At 41.7% G+C, this 13,959-nt stretch overlaps 1 protein-coding gene across 2 annotated transcripts in view; it reads left to right on the forward strand.

The window, feature by feature from the left end:
- LOC121286457 (transmembrane protein 233-like) overlaps window positions 1-13,611 on the forward strand; it is a 43,734-nt gene extending 30,123 nt beyond the window's left edge. The window contains exon 3 of one of the 2 annotated variants that reach the window (XM_041203582.1): window positions 13,367-13,611. In XM_041203582.1, the coding sequence (XP_041059516.1) occupies window positions 13,367-13,375 (9 nt within the window). In that variant the 3' untranslated portion in view covers window positions 13,376-13,611. The remainder of the gene's footprint in view (window positions 1-13,366) is intronic. The other variant, XM_041203583.1, reaches the window with a different exon arrangement.
- Window positions 13,612-13,959: the final 348 nt, after the last annotated feature.

The following is a 13,959-nucleotide window of genomic DNA, read 5'->3' on the forward strand; positions in this document are numbered from 1 at the left end:
AGCAGACATATGCAATGCTGTTCTGTTGAAGAGTCATACGGACTCGAAACGTTAACTGTGTTCCTCTCCGCAGATGCTGTCGGACCTGCTGAGTTTTTCCAGGTATTTTTATTTTTATTTTTGTTTTTGGATATGCAATGCTGTATTCTATGTATAAACCAATAACAAGAAAAGTATTAATGCCTACTTTCATACTTCTCCAAATGGCTTGGGATCGAGATAATAACATCCGACTTGTAAAATTCTCTTGTTTCCAAGAGCCAATGTCAATGCGCCAAGAAAGTAAATCCCTTCCTCCTGCACCATCTCTCCAGCCACATCTTTATCTGCACTACCCTCCATTTTTGTACTCACTGGCACGTGGAACCATGAGTAAACCAGATATTACTATATTTGAGGTCCTATTTTTTAATTTGTTTCCTAGCTCCTTAAGATGTATCTGCAGGGCCTCATCTCTCTTGCCAGACATGTCATTGTAGTGATTTGGACCACAACATCTGGTAATGCACCCCCCTCCTCAAAATGCTCGCAGCCATTCAGTGACATCGTGGACCCTGGCATCAGGAGACAACATACCATCTTGGAGTGATGTCTGTGGCCACAGAAACATCTGTCTTTTCTCCTAACTATTGAACCAATGGCTATTTTTCCTACTTCCTCACCATCTGCTGTCCTCCAAGGATCTATCCTCTGCTATTTCTAATCTACATGTTGCTCCTCAGCGACATCATCCAAAAACACAATGTCAGTCTCTGCATGTACTCTGATGACACCCGGTTTTACCTCACCCCCAGCTCTCTCGATCCCTCCACTGCTGGTCAGTTTTCCATGAGCAGAAATGTTCTCCAATTAAATATCGGGAAGACTGACGCCATTGTCTTTGGTCCCCACAACAAACTCTGTTCTCGAGCCTTCTGTCCAGTAAATGTCTGAGGCTGAAGCAGACTGTAGGTAATCGCAGTGTCATATTTAACCCTGAGATCAACTTGCAACCACATATCCACGCTGTCACTAGGACACACTCTTTCCACCTCTGTAATAGCGCCTGACTCTGCCTCTGCCTCAGCTCATTGGCTGCTGAAACCTTCAACCATGTCTTTGTTATTTTCAGACTTGCCTTTCCAACAGACTCATGATAGGCCTGCCTCACTCTACCTTCTGTAAACTTGAGGTCATCCAAAACTCAGCTACCTGTGTCCAAAATTGTGCCAAATCCCATTCACCCATCACCTCCATTGGTTCCTGGTTAAGCAGCACCTTGATTTTAAAATTCTCACCCTCATTTTCAACTCCCTCATGTGCTAACCTCTATCTATGCCTGTAATCTCCTCCAGCCCTAAAATCCTCCGACATATCTGTTCTCCTCTAATTCTGGCTTCTTGAGCATTCCTGATTTTAACCACTGCACCATTGGTGACTGTGCCTTCCGTAGCCTTGGTCCAAAGCCACATGGCCCACAACGTGTCATGGATGCCCAGTTTTGAGTTGCTAGATCTGTTTGAAATCTATCCCATTTAGCAGGTGGTAGTGCCACACAATGTGAAGGAGGGTATCATCAGTATGAAAACAAGACTTCATCACCACAAGCACTGTGCAGTGGTCATTCCTACCAATACTGTCATGGGCTGATACATCTGTGACAGGTAGATTGGTGAGGACAAAATCATGTAGGTTTTGCCTTCTTGTTGGTTCTTGCATCCCTTGCCGCAGGCTGAGACTGGCAGGTAAATCGTTCAGTACTTGGTCAGTAGTGGTGCTATCAAGCTACTTGTGGTTATATGTATTGAAGTCCCCCACCCAGAGTACATTCTGTGCCCTTGCCACCCTTTGTGTTTCTTCCAGTTGGTGTTTATCATGGAGGAATATTGATTCATCAACTGATGGAGGGCAGTAGGTTGCCCATGTTTAACTTGATACCATTTATGCCATGAGATGTCATGGGGGTCCAGAGTCAATGTTGAGGACTCAAAGGGCAACTCCCAGCCAACTGTATATCTCTGCTCCACTACCTCTGATGGGTCTGTCCTATTGCTGAGACAGGAAATACCCAGGGATGGTGATAGAGCTGTCTGGGACATTGTGGTATTACCCAGCCACTATGACAATGTCAGGCTGTTGCTTGACTAGTCTGTGGGACAGCTCTCCTAATTTTAACACAAGCCCCCAGATGTTGGTGAGGAGGATTTTGTAGGGTCGACTGCCATTGTCATTCCCGGTGCCTAGGTCAATGCCGGGTGATCCATCTGGTTTTATTTCTCTTTGGCCTTTCTATAGCAGAGGGCAGTTAAGAGTGAACCACATTGTGTGGGTTTGGAGTCACATGTAGACCAAGTACAAATGGCAGATTTCATTCTCTAAAGGGAAGCCAGGTGGGTTTTTGTGACAAATTGATAGTTTCACGGTTACTATTACTGAGATCAGCTTTTTTAGTCCAGATTTAATAATGAATTGAATTTAGATTCCATCAGCTGCCATGGTGCCATTTGAACCCATGTACCCAGAGTGTTAGCCTGAGTGTCTGGATTACTAATCCAGTAGCATCACCACTATGTCACTCCACTTCCTCCAGACTCATCTATTGTTCCTTTACCATCTCCCTTTGCCTTGCAGCTACATCCCTTTTGTCATTTAAGCTCTTTTGCTTTCATTTTATCATAGGCTTCTTCTTTTATTCTTTTCCCTCTCCTTTCCCTGCCTCTGTGTTTACTTAAATCTGTTATATCTCTAACTTTTTCCAGTTCTGATGAAAGGTTATCAACCAGAAATATTAACGCTTTCTCTGTCCAGAGATGGTGCCAAACCTGCTGATTATTTACAGCATTTTCTGAGTAAATTATCTACATTTTAAAAATTTATTCATGGGATTTGGGCGCTGCTGGCTAGGCCAGCATTTATTGCCCATTTCTAATGGCCAACCACATTGCTCTGGAGTCACATGTAGGCCAGACCAGGTAAGGATGGCAGATTTCCTTCCCTCATGGGCATTAGTGAATCAGATGGACTTTTATAACAATTGACAATAGTTTCATGGTCATTATCAGACTTCAAATTCCACTGTTGGCTGTGGGGGGATTCAAACCTGGGCCCCCAGAGCATTACCCTGGGTCTCTGGTCCAGTGACAATACCATTATGTCACTACCTCCCCAACTTTCTTTCACTGTTAATATTTAATATTTAACCTCCATAAACAAGCATTCTCCAGCTTATACAGAATCAAAGCCTATCCTGACTTCTCATATCTCGGTGGAAAAGATATTGAGCTGAGCTGTGCACTTGGACATGATTTTTTACAGCAGTTGTGTGATATTAGCTAATGTAGTTGTGTTAAAATGTTATAGAATGGGTCAATACCACATATATCAAAGATGAGACAGACATAAATTGGATTAATGATGTTAAATATATGATACATAAATAAACAAGGTCAATGCCATTGATGTGTTAAATATATCAGACACTCATAAGAGAGGGTTAATGTAATTGAAATATTAAACATGAAAAAACATAAAACAGGTCAAAGCCATGGAAGTATAAAAGCTATATACAAAACAGGAAGTATAATGTAAAATGTTAAATATATCAGACACTTGAAAGATCTCAATGCTATGGAAGTATTAAATATGAGGCACAGACAAAACAGACAATACCATAGAACTATTAAAAATCTGAGATAGCACATAAACAGGTCAATTCCAATGATACATTAAATCTACTGGAAACACCTCATAAAGTGGGTCAATGTCAAGAGTATATTAAATATATTGCACATACATTAAAAAGAGGAATACCATGGAAATGATAGAAATTTACAGACATTTACTCCAAAGATGACCACTCAGCCCATCGTATCTATACTAGCCGGAGAAGAACAATCTAACCTAATTCGACCTTATGGTTTATGACACTCCGAGTGAATATAAAATACTTTGATGGAGATTTCAAACAGTAACATTTCTAGCAGATACTTTAAAACTATGCCCCGGTTATTGACCTTGCTGCTAAGGAAAATAGGTCTGTTCTATCCACTCTATCTAGGCCCCTCATTATTTATACACCTCAATTAAATCTCCCCTCAGCCTCCTTTTTTCCAAAGAAAAAAGCCTAGCTGATCCAATCTGTCCTCATTGCTAAAATTGTCCAGTCCTGACAACATTCTTTTAATCCCCTCTGCGATTAGTGTGATCACATGCTTCCTGTAACATGGGGACCAGAAATGTGTGCAATACTCTAGCTGTGGCATAACTAGTACTTTATACTAACTTTCCTAGTCCTAGACTAACCTTCCTGTTCTTATATTCTGTGTCTCAGCTAATAAAGGAAACGTATCCCTGTAAACCCTCATAGCCGCCTAATCTGTCTTTATCTACCTGTCCTGCTACATTCAGGGATCTGTGGACATGTACGCTGAGGTCCCTCTATTCCTCTACACTTCTCAGCATTCTACCATTGTCTACTCCCTTGCCTTGTTTGTAACATTAAATGTATTGCACACATCTCATAAAGTAGGCCAATGTCAAGGATATATTAAATATATGAGAAATGAATATAAAACATGACAATAAAATGGGTATATTAAATATTTTACAATATATAAAATTGAAATGCAGACAAACATGGCCAAGTTATATTTTGAATTGCAGATGAAAATAAATCACTGAAAGAGGAACAGTTGAGAGCAACATTTTGGTTCCAGTATAGGAAACAATAAAGGACACATTGCAAACAAATAATCTGGAATCATACTTACACTGTTTTAAGAAGCTCAAGAGATGAAAGCTTTCAAATACCAGAGGTTACCATAATCTTATGATGAAATATTCCACAAACTGGCCATGAATTTATTGTTGGAAGCAGAATATTTATAATGAAGCTTGAAAGTCCCAGACTGTCTGAACTATTATGAATGGATAATGTTGCTCTATCAATGGACCTAGAATGTGTTTCTGTGCAATAGTAATGGATAAAAAATATTGGATGCAAGTGACCAACTAGGATTCCATTCAGTTGATAAACTGAGTGGAAACAGGATGAGCATCCACTTGCAATGTTCTACAGACCTACTTGGGAGCAGGACAGCAAGTTGTAATATGAAAAGGTGATGTGGAAAATGTACAGTTTGGCAAAATAAAAAAAATGAGAGCTTAACATTTTCCGCTTGGGCAAGGTCCCAACCAGAAGGAAAATATTGCCCAGAGCGAACAATAACAAAATAACCAAGAGAAAAAGTCAGCATTTGAGAGTGAGCTTGATGCAGTTGTGCCTATCTGTACCTAATTAACCTGGATGAAAACTTCCAAAGAATTATCAGCTCAGCATGATTTTAGGTAAGATAGGGAAATAGACTCCAGAATGAAAGTGATTGGAATGACGGTAACTAACATCATTAGGCAGAAAAATCAGTGTAACCCAGAAATTTGACCAATCTTCTTGCGTTTTACGGTCATAAAATGGGTGCCTAGGGATCCAACATGGTGATCAGCATGCATGCGCTGATCCTATGCCAGAGGTACGTAACCAGCCATTTGGGACCAGGCTCCTCTGTCACCATGCAGAAGGTGACATCATTGACCTGTCTCAGTTTGCTGTTCACCAATCAGGGACTGAGATCTCGATTGCAGGAGGAACACTTGCATCTCATTCCCTATGGACAGAGGGAAGTTTGATGAGAAAACACTAGGCTTCACCCACATTGCAGGATTCCCGGGCTCCAAGATTCCATAGACTGCAATCAGATTGCCTTGTAAAGTACTCATCACCATCCTGACATCCTCCTGAATAAAATGAGATTACACTTCCTCAACAGCAAACTTGATTTTTTGGGGGGATGTGGGCATCACTGGCAAGGCCAGCATTTGTTGCCCATCCCCATTTACCCTGAGTGGCTGTCTAGGCCAGTTAAGAGTCATGTTGCTGTGGTTCTGGAGTTGCATATAAACTAGACCAGTAAGGATGGCAGATTTCCTTCCCTAAAAGGCATTAGTGAACCATATTGGTTTATCTGCCATGGTTACCATTGCTGAAATTAGTTTTATATTCTAGATTTATTAATTAAATTTAAACTCCACCAGCTGCCATGGTGGGATTTGAACCATGTCCCCCAGAGAATTACCTTGAGCCGCTGGATTACTAGCACAGTAACATTACCACTACATTGTCATCACCTTGTGGTTTACAACTGCAGGCAGTGCAACAAGCTGGTTTGAGCCTTGTTTCTTGGCAGGAGTCATAATTCATTTATCAAGCCAGGCCTCTGTGATGCCTTTGTTCCAACTAGGCTGTCAATCTACTGGCTGGCAACTGGACAACAAGGACTCTCCTCTTCAGACTCAGCTCAGGACTCCTGCCAAGAACTTGGGTACAGCTGCAGAAACGGTCTACAATGAAAGCCACGCCACCACCAGAAATGCCATTGAGCAGGCAGTCATGATGCACAGACAGGATAGGTGCACTCTTCAATGTATTAAAAATCTCATAACAAACTGCAATCTCATTTAGACGCAGTATCTACAGAACAGAGGAAAGTTCTTGTGGGGGGTGGGGTTAGTGGGGGTGGTGGGGTGGGGTGGGCTGGTGGGGGGGGGGGGGGGCGGGGGTAGTGGGGGGGTCAGTGGGGTGAAATTGCCCTAGGGAGTTTCTTGCTCTGCTACAACTTTGGAGGAAAATCCAACCGCACGCATAAACAGGGAATCCACTGAATTTCTAATGATGTTATGCAGGATAGAAGTCGTCCTGATAAATTCCAGGTATAGTCATTAAAGGCAGAGGGGATATGGATGTTGAGGTAACAGATGTGAATCCTTAGTAATAGTAATTGAGAGTATAATTCAACAGCAGTCAGGATGGGGAGAAATGCACAATGTGTGATAGTGATAGTGAATCGGCTGTATGCCCTGCCCAATCTTCCTCCCACTGACTGCATGATTACAATATCGTCCTGTGTTTACCTGGATGAGTGCAACTCCAGTAATACTCAAGAATCTCAACACCATCCAAACCAAAGTTTGGTTGGTATTCCAACCATCACCTTAAACATCTACCACCGGTGTACTGTGCCTGCACTACGTACTCCTTCCAGGACTGGCTGCAGCAACTCACCAAGCCTCCTTCAACAGCACCCCTCATCCCCACAATCTCAACCACCTAGAAGGACAAGGACAGCACCAAGTTCCTTTCCAATTAACAAATCATTCACACTTAGATGTAAATCAGCATTCATCACTGCTAGATCAAAATGGAACTCCTCATCTAACACCAGACGGACTGCAGCAGGTCAGGAAGAAGGTTCACCATCACCTTTTCAGGGACAATTACTGATGGGCAATAAATGCTGACCTTGATAGCGATTCCCAAATCCTCAGAATCAATTCCAAGTGGTGTGGGCTGTAAAGTTCTTTACAAGTTAGAAATAGAAGCAAGTAGCTGGGTTATTGGAGACTATTGGAGAAACCAAGCAGAAGGTTGGATCAGGCAGCAAAGAGGAGAGATAATAGTTGGAGTGACTAATGTTACAGAGATGAAAGAAATGGCAACAAAATAACATTTGTGAAAGTAACTAACGGAAGAACTTTGAGGTGTTTTTTTTTCCCTAATTGTTCAGCACACCCTTGGGACCCTAAAGATCTGGATATACTCCAGCTGCCTCAGTTGAAGACTTATTCAGCAGCTTAGCTTTGGAAGATATTTTCAAAGTTTGTTAGCAAACCATTAAAACATTGGGCTGGACTTTACGCCACAGGGCAGGTGAGGGAGGTGGATCCAGGAAGGCTCCCGCCCCTGCTGTTTCATCACGCCGAATAAAGTGCGTCGCAGCCAATAGCAGCCACCCCACGGTGTGGAGGCCAATTATAGGAGCCTAGGGAGCTGGCTTCCCGACCACAAACCCTTCGCCTTGCTCTATTCTAATCTTGCAGTTATCATCAGAACCAGTTTCTCATGCCTATTTTCAGATGCCATGATATAGTCAGATCTTGTGGCTTTGTGTTAATATAAATGATAATGTAGTGATGAATTTTTGTTGCAGCTACATTCACAATAGAATATGAATCACATCACAGTGTGAATACCTAACTTGTGGATTCTGAGAATCAGTGCTGTAGACCGGGCAAAAATGAGGGAGAGGGGTAATGCCACATTCATGTCTAGAATTGTAAAGGCCCCTCTGCTGTCATAATCAGTCTTTATTGTTGATTCAAGGAGCAAAAAAGATTTTTAAAAATGTCATTAATGCCATGTTGGTGGGGGAAGGTGCGGTGGTGGGGGCTGGTGGGCTGGATTACAAGCCAAGCCCACTACCCCCAAAATGCCCAGAATGAGTGTAGACGCTGCCAGGTGCAGAGCAGGCTGGGCAGATGTTGGCACTCTGTTGAAGATATTTTAAAAATGATTAAAACATAAAACAGCCCTCCAGATCTCCACACTCACAGCTCCTCACACATTCCCATGCCTCATCTGTGCCAACCTATGCCACCTCATGCCCCCATTCACCTCACCATGGCATCTCATGCCTTCCATGCCACCCTATGCCCCTCTACCCATCCCCATAACCTCCACACTACCCAATGCCTGTCTACCTATCACTATAGCCCCTCATACACCCAATGCACCTTATGCACTCTACCCAACCCCCCCGGCCCCACATACCCTCCATGCCATCCTATATCCTTCTACACAGCCCCATGGACCCCCTCATACACCCAATGCTACCCTATGCCCCTCTACCCACCTCTTATGCCCCCACTCATTCACATGGCTCTTTATAGCTCCCATGTCAACTTAATGCCAGTTCATGCCAATCCATGCCCTACCCATCATCATTTGCCCTTACCCACTCCATGCTAACTTACCTAGTATCCACCATGGGCAAACAGCTTTGACAGTTCTATGACAGCCTAATAGTGCTTTCTCATATTTAACAGTTTGGCAGTGCTTTGACAACTTTGACAGTTCTATGTCAGCTTTCACAGTTCCTTGACAGCTTGATTGTTCTTTGATAGCTTTTTGACAGCTTTAACAGTTGACATGCTTATAGAAAATAAAGTTATGTGTCTATTGATGATGTCACTATTTCAAAGATACTCTCGTTGATAAAAAATAACATTGAATACACTGACATTCCTTCAACTAATCTCTCATGAAAACAAACATTTCTATTATATAACCACTTGGAGCTGGCAATCAAATTACTTAATTAATGGGCACCCTACTGTGATAGTCTAGGTTGTAAAATCAGTCATGCAACATGAATCCTACAAATAATAGCTCTTAGATTTATGTCAACAGAGTGAAATGTCAACCACTGATTTTTTAAACCCCACACTTTTTACATTTAAAGCCCAGCAGAGTTAAATCCCTTAATAGTTTGACAGGTCCAATGAGTTTTGACAGTTCTTTGACAGCTTTAACAGTTCTTGAACAGCTTTGACAGTTCTATGACAGTCTGATAGAGCTTTGACAGTTCTTTGACAGCTTGGGCAGTGCTTTGACAGCTTTGAATGTTATTTGACACACCGACAGTTCTTTGACAGCTTTGACAGTTCTTTGACAGGTCTTTAACAGCTTGACAGTTCCAATGAGTTTCTGCACATTTTACACACATCATGTCTACTTTTAACAATCCCAAAGTGGACCCGACCTAGATAAAGGGTGCCTGACCTATCCCAAAGAGTTCCTTACCTCTCCCCAAGGGTGCCTTATCTCTCCCAAAGGTGTTCCAGGGTACCTTACCTCTCCAAAAGGGTACCCTGGCAATCCAAACCAATCTACGAGGTTCAGACCTGCTCTTACCTGGTATAAGCTGTACACTTCAGGTTTCAGACATCCACCTCACCAAAATCACACATTAATGAAGGCAGCTGCTGATTTATATGGGCAGCTGCCTCCATGAACCAGGAAAGTTCTATTTAGAACCAACATCCATTCCCCCCTGTGAAATGGCGGAGGGTTCAGGGATGGGACGTCTGGATTCAGACCTTTACATTTTAGCAAAAATTCAGGCCTTAATGAATCAGAATCCTTCTGTGGAGGACAGAGAAAACTTGAATCAAGATTATTTAGTGACTCAGTACATTCAGAATCATATAGCATAGAAGGAGGCCTTTCAGCCCATTGTGCCTGTGACATCTCTTTAAAAGAGCAATCCAATTAATTCCACTCTCTTCTTTTCCCTTAGCCATGTAAAGTTTTTCTTTTCAAGCAGATAACCAATGGCAGTGAGTTTCAGTCCTCTACCAGCTTCTGAGTGAAAAGAAATTCACCTCAACTCCCATCTAATCCTTCTACCAATTACTTTAAATCTATGATCCCTAGTTAATGGCATCCCTGATAAGGGAAATAGAGTAATTTTCTCTACCTAGGCCCCTCATAATTTATACACCTCAATTAAGTTTCCCCTCAGCCTCCTCTGTTCCAAAGCTTATCCAATCTTTCCATATTGCAAACATTTTCCACTAGTGGCAACATCTTCATAAATCTCCTCAGTACTTTCTCTAGTGTGATCACATTCTTCCTGCAATGTGGTGACCAAAATTGTAAGCAATATTCTACCTGTGATCTAATTAGTGTTTTATAGCAGTCTCTGCTCTTATATTCTATGCCTCATCTAATAAATTAAATGATCTTGTCTGCCTTATTAACTTCAGGGATCTATGGATATGCAGCCCAAGGCCTTTCTGCTCCTCTGCACTTCTCAGTATCCTACCATTTATTGTCTATACCCTTGCCTTGCCTTCCTCCCTGACTGCATTAGCTCACATTTCGCTGATTGAATTCTATTTGCCATCTTTCTGCCCACCAGACCATTGATACCTTCCTCCAGTCTACAGCATTGTTCTTATCAACCACGCAGCCAGTTTTTATACCATCTGCAACTTTCTAATCATACCCCAACATGTAAATCTAAATCATTTATGTATACTACAAAAAACCAGACACCTAGTACTGAGCCCTGTGGAACTTCACTGGAAGCAACCATCCAGTCATAAAAACACTCATCAACCATTAACTCTTTGTTACCACGGAGCCAGTTTTGGATCCAACTTGCCTCTTTCTCTTGGATCCTATGGGCTTTTATTTTTCAAACCAGTCAGCCACAGAGAGCATTGGAAAGCGACATGCTAGAATTCACGTAGATTACACGCTACGCTCATCAACCCTCCTTGTGACCGCCCAAAAAATTCAATCAAGTTAGTCAGGTACAACCTTCTCATAACAAGACCATTCTGACCATCCTTGGTTAATCTGTGCCTTTCTAAATAATAATTAAGGCTCTGTCCCTCATGATTTTTTACCCAATAATTTTCCAACCACCAAAGCTAGATTTACTCTCCTGTAATCATTTGGTATAGCCTTTCCTTTTTAAACAATGGTACAATGTCCTCCAGTCTGATACCAGGCCAGTAGCTGGAGAGAATTGGAAAATGATAGTCAAAGCCTCCGCTATTTCCTTTCTTGCTTCTCTTATTAGCTTGGGATACATTTCTTCTGAACCTGGTGATTTGTCTACTTTCAAAGATGCTAAACTCCTTAATATTTCTTAGCTCACTATGTTATTCCATCAAATACTGCACTCTCCTCCTCAACTACAATGTCCACATCACCCCTTCTTTTCTGGAGACTGACACAATATATTCATTAAGAACCATGCCCACATCTTCTGCCTCACACAAAAGTTACCTTTTTCGGTTTCTATTGTGCCCTACTCTTTCCTTAGTTATCCTCCTACTCTTTATGTATTTATAAAGCATTTTGTGATTTTTCTTGAATTTTCTTGCCAATATTTTTCATGTGCTGTCTTTGCTTTCTTGATTTCCTTTTCAATCTCATGCCTACACTTTCTATATTCCCCTTGGCTTCCTACAATATTGAGCTCTTGGTATCTGACATAAGTTTCCCTTTTTGCTTTATTCTACCCTGCATGTTCCTTCACATCCAAAGGACTTTAGATTTGGGATGTAGGAGTGCCATACTTTTCCTTTGGGGGAACATATTTGTTTGGAACTCTTACTATCACCTTCATGAATGCCTCCTACTGTGCCACTGATTTACCATCAAGTCACTGTTTCCAGTACACTTTTCCCAAATCACGTCACAGCTTAGTAAAACTGACCGATCCACCAATTGAAAGCTTTCACACCTGGTTTGTCCTTTTACACCTACGCTAAATCATATACCTGAGAGTTGGCTTGATAGAGTTATATGAGATAAACAGGATGGAAGAGAATAAAACAGACAAGGGAACATTTTTTACTTCATTCGCAGGATGTGGGCTTTGTTGGCTGGGCCAGCTTTTATTGCCCATCCCTAGTTGCCCTTGAGAAAGTGGTGGTGAGCTGCCTTCATGAACCACTGCAGTCCATGTGGTGTAGGTACACCCACAGTGCTGTTAGGGAGGGATGTCCAGGATTTTGACCCAGCGACAGTGAAGGAATGGTGATATATTTCCGAGTCAGGATGGTGAGTGACTTGGAGGGGAACTTCCAGGTGGTGGTGTCCCATGCAAATGCTGCCCTTGTCCTTCTAGGTGATTAAGGTCATGGAAGGTGCTGTTGAAGGGCTTTGGTGAGTTGCTGCAGTGCATCTTGTAGATGATACGGATTGCTGCTACTGTGCATTGGTGGTGGAGAGAGTGGATGTTGAAGGTGGTGGATGGGTTGCCGATCAAGTGGGCTGATTTGTCCTGAAAGGTGTTGAGCTTCATGAGTGCTGTTGGAGCTGCACTCATCCATGCAAGTGGAGAGTACTCCATCCTGACTCGTGCCTTATAGATGGTGGACAGGTTTTGGGGAGTCAGGAGGTGAGTTACTCTCCACAGGATCCCAAGCCTCTGATCTGCTCTTGTCACCACGGTATTTATATGGTTAGTCCAGTTTAGTTTAATTGGTTAATTGGTAATCCCCAGGATGTTGAAAGACTTAAACTAGTAAAAGACATATTTAGGACTAGCCAGGGAGTTCTATGCAGTACAATGATCCTTAAATGAAAAGTAGTGGAGAATAGAATACTGGATTCATTTATGTAACAATGGAATAGGGTCTGTAGGATCTGACAGGATGGGCGGGATGACTTTCCTTATTGAATATCTTGCAACCTTTTATTGATAAGTACATACTTTGTGTGGAAATAATGTATTTGTTACTGGTTTGTTAATACTACAGTCTATAATAGAATAAAAGCAGAGAATACTGGAAATGCACAGTAGGTGCGTTGGTGAGTGGCAAAATTCCTGCTTAGTCATAATCCTCTGCTACATCAGAACCCTGATTAGTTTGCTGTGAATTTCTGGTATTTTTTGTATTAATTTTAGATTTCCAATCTTTTGTGTTTTTTTTTCTCATTTAGTTAATCTGTTTGTTTTGCCTTTGTTTGCAGCAGCAGTGATCGAGCAAACCAAGGAAAATTAACTGATTTGGAAAATCACCAGCAACAACCTGAGAGATGAAGGAGGAGGATTTTTTTAGTCTTAAAACCAGTTACGTCCTTTCATCAGGGAAGAGAAAAGTGAAAGAATTTCAAACCTTTATGCTATCAGGAAGCTCATGAAAGACTTCTCCATCAAACCTGGCAGCTGGATAACACAGAAATACCTGAGCAGCGATAACAATTCCGGAAGTTATTTTAAAATATATCAGATCTCATTACGTACTTAACGCTCCAGAACTAATTTGTGCAGAAACAGATTCTCATGTGCAGGCGATCACATCGTTTCTAAGATAGTGTGACCCGCTCAGTATGTTTACTGTATGGCTGGATGTCATCATCTGTGTTATTAATAATCTTAGTAGAAAGATAATCCTTTGAAAGTCAGCTCTTACAATGTTAGCACATGACATTGATAAAGTTTATACCAAGTTCCTGTCAGTATTTTAACAGAGGTACAACCACATTTTTAAGATAAATAGGCCAGAGACACCATGAAGATAGCAGAGCAATGATTTCAGTATGTAACAAAGAGCTCAATCTCA

The sequence above is a fragment of the Carcharodon carcharias genome, chromosome 13 (assembly GCF_017639515.1).
Source record: "Carcharodon carcharias isolate sCarCar2 chromosome 13, sCarCar2.pri, whole genome shotgun sequence".
Taxonomy (NCBI): Eukaryota; Metazoa; Chordata; class Chondrichthyes; order Lamniformes; family Lamnidae; genus Carcharodon; species Carcharodon carcharias.